At 40.2% G+C, this 3,469-nt stretch overlaps 1 protein-coding gene across 10 annotated transcripts in view; it reads right to left on the bottom strand.

Moving 5' to 3' along the window:
• The window catches only part of RIC3 (RIC3 acetylcholine receptor chaperone), a 68,806-nt gene that overhangs the window by 4,039 nt on the left and 61,298 nt on the right, over nucleotides 1-3,469 (bottom strand). For 3 of the 10 annotated variants that reach the window (XM_037728434.1, XM_037728435.1, XM_037728436.1), the window contains one exon: nucleotides 203-2,337. In XM_037728434.1, coding sequence (XP_037584362.1) covers nucleotides 1,898-2,337 — 440 coding nt within the window. In that variant the 3' untranslated portion in view covers nucleotides 203-1,897. Of the gene's footprint in view, nucleotides 1-202; nucleotides 2,338-3,469 lie in introns of those variants that run through there. The other 7 variants (XR_001816970.2, XR_005195719.1, XM_017500346.2 and 4 more) reach the window with 5 other exon arrangements.

The raw sequence follows: 3,469 nt of genomic DNA, 5'->3' as shown, positions 1-3,469 counted from the left end.
AAATTGAGCCTCTGTTCCCAGTACCTAGCACTGAGCCCCTGACTGCTAAATGGATGAATGAATTAGAAGAAAATAGAAGTATTTATCTCTAATAAGGGAATCATATCCTAAGGCAAAAAAGAAATCTGAGCCAGGAACCCAAGGCTCTCCTCTTAAATCAACCCCTCATAGTGAATGAAGAGGAATAATACAGAAAACAATCTATCAAAACAGTAAAGAGCACCTGTTATTTTTTACCTTTAGTGTACAGTACATCTAGATTGCATTCAGTACATTTTAAACTGCATTCTTTACAACGTGAATCAAATGTTCTACACAGATAGATGCAATATACTTTCTATAAATTCAATCTTCAATGACTTTTCTCTGTAACTCAATTAATAATAAATGCCTAGTAGTAACTGACAGGTTATCTTAATATGATTCCATACCTTCTGACATCAGTCTGTATGCTTATATGTGTGATTTTAAACTATTTTCCTGGCATCTTAGTCATGCCAAGCATAATGGAACTCTAAAAGTCATATCTACCTTTACATAATTTCTAAATTTTTCAGTTTTCTACATTTCATGACTGGGAATGTCTTTGGGAATGTGCCCTCTTCAAACTCTTAGGTCTTACACATAAACTGAATTCACACATACTTCATGTTATAAATCATGAGTGCTAGCTTGTGTCAAGAAGACACACATCAGATGCAATAAGGAGAAAAAGGCCTTTAGTTTGGTCAAAATCCTCCCAGTCCTAATCTAGTTGCTACTTTCCCTAGCTCTCTCAAAAGACTCAACCAAATATCCAAATATGGAACATATGGTCTCTTCCCCTGGGCACTGCTATATTGGTTCTCTGCAACAGACACACTCCAACTTGCCTGTTGAGTTGGCATTTTGTATACAAGATCAGTCCTCATTTCTGTTTCAATTTATGGGTTCTAAGAACAAATTTCTCAAAGGGTACAACATTCAGAAACAGCTTTAGGTAAGGACTGTCCATAAGTGCACAGATTCTCTCCCCTATTGCTGGCTTCCTGGCCTTCTGAGCTTCTCATGGCAGAACCATCCCTGGGCAGGGCTTCCTGCAGCTTCAGCGGCCTCGTCTTGACTTTGCAAGGGCAGGGTCTAAAGTCTCTAAAACTTTCTATGTCCACTGAAAACCAGGAGTGCAAAGGTATTTCTGGGCTTGGCAGTTCTGTTATGCAGGACAAGGGTAAAGGAAGCTAGAGATCCAGGTAATATCAGAGTAAAACAGTCCCCAAACAAGCCTCTGGGCTCATTCTCAGATCAGTGGTTGTCTTTCCTACTCTGAAGAAAAGAGGATGTCTGAGGCAGCATCAATGCTCCTACGAAGATCCTCACTGCAAGGAAGAGGCTTCAGATCAGACAGAGTTTTACCCTGCTCTGGGCCCATCAGCCCCACAAATAAAATGTTCTCTTCTCCCCATAGGACTACTAACCTGCTCAAGGCCCAAAGATAAGGCATCCTGGAGTCTGAAATCTTCATTCTTGCAACCTTAAGTCCTCATCATCTGTAAGCTGATGTTCATTCACAGGCAAGCTATCTGTTACACCTACCAGGAAGTCAGACCTTTGCCCCTGAGTGGTCCCATCTGTAATTACGACAGACCAAACATAATTACTTAATGGATCAACTTCTCTGATAGGGAAAGGCAGGAAGAGAAACAGCGAACCTTTCCTGTGTTCACACTAATAATCTATGTTTTATAAGGTGACAGGTGTGTGAGCACCAGGAAGGATACATGATATCCATGATAGTGGCCTGATAGCTATGACACTTGAACACAGTGAAGACAGTACAGGGCACAGGGCCAAGAAGGAAATCTGAGGAGAGAAAGGTCACCTTGGGACTTGAGTAATGGATACTTCAAACTGGCAGTTTTCACTCTAAACCCTGGTGGTTACGCCGCCTCAGCATGCTGCCTGTATATGCTTGATCGGTATTGATGCCCAGCCCTTCATCTCTAAAGTCTTGGGGCCATTCTTCTTTGGTGGTTTCCTCTTGCTCAGCGTAGCTATCTGCATTGAATCCAGCATTCTCTGCCAAGACAGCAGGATCCTCGTCTTCATGAAAACAGCAGGAACATGTTTCTGGCTTTGGATCACAAGATGTAACAGAATTATATTCCTGGGCTCTGGGGTCAGTGGGCAGACCTTCCCAACCTAAATGGTCTGATTCTTCCTCTTCTATCGCTCCCATTCTTTCAGCTATTTCTTCAGCAGAAAGCTCTTTTGGGTCAGGGTAATCCACCAAGATTGTTTTTTGCCTACGCTTGATACAGTCTGAAAGGTCATAAATTGGGTAAGTCTCTTCAGGGTAACCTAGAGAGAAAAGTAGCACAAAGTCTTAAGCATGCTTCTCAAAAAAAATAAAGTGTCAGGTTCAAAGAGGATTCTCAGGCAGCAGCCATCCTATCCTAACAAATCCATTCAAGAAATCTCTAAGACGATTCCAATAGTTCTAAAGTTTCACTTGAGCAAATTCTTAGCAATCTGGCTGACTATCCCAATGCTCTTTGAAATACAAACCAATTCAGATGAAAATCCCTTCTTATGTGTAGGGTGCTTGGGGCACAGTTAAGTCTCATACCACGTGTTTTTGCAGTACTGATGAAGATTAAACAAACAACAGGAGCCTTTAGTTTAAAAAAAAAAAAAAAAAAAAAAGCATCAAATACCAGATGGAGAGAGCACAGCTCCAGGCTAATGTTTATAATTTCTATTTGGAACCATTTCCAAATCTTCCTTGGGGGAAGGAGGAGAGGAAAGGAATGCTAAGCTCTTCAAAAAATACACCATGAAGCTTTCTATTTATCAAAACAATTGAAATGGCTTGCAAGTGTCAGAAATAGCAGTTTAGCAAGACATGCCCAATATCCTGAAGGACAAGCACTGCATTTTCAGAAGACAGAATTCCTGTTGTTGTCTTCCTCGTCTTCACAAAATGGAACAAAAGAAAACAACAAACTGGTAAACAAAATGAGTAACACTGGTACTGAATCCCAGCTAGGATAATGAGAAAAGAGAAAATGTTGCCAAATTAAGGAATGAAATGAAATAAATCTGTGTCAGCCAAGCAAGCCTGAGCAGCAGATGGGCCATGCTGGAGCTCACACACCAGTCAGTACTGGCACCAGCGGCCATGAATACGATACAATGCAGAAAGCTGGATTCAGAACCCATTTGTCCATTATGATAATTGGCAAATTCAACCCTAACATAAACCACTTTTTGCCTACAAATTGTGACAAACAGCAGTCTTTTTTGGTGCAATGTAGGGTGTGTGAAGACATTTCTACATTTACTGGTTTTTCTGACTATAAAAATATAGACTCACTTGTAGAAAATTTGAAAACGAAATTTTTTTTAAAAAAGAAAACACAAATCACCTAGAATACTGTCACTCATAATAATGCTTTTTCTGCCCTTTTTACCATATATAAACATGTATTTT

Source organism: Cebus imitator, unplaced genomic scaffold, assembly GCF_001604975.1.
Source record: "Cebus imitator isolate Cc_AM_T3 unplaced genomic scaffold, Cebus_imitator-1.0 Scaffold265, whole genome shotgun sequence".
NCBI classification, from domain to species: Eukaryota; Metazoa; Chordata; class Mammalia; order Primates; family Cebidae; genus Cebus; species Cebus imitator.
Note: the sequence above shows the minus strand (reverse complement) of the source record. Positions and strands in the feature narration are given on the sequence as shown.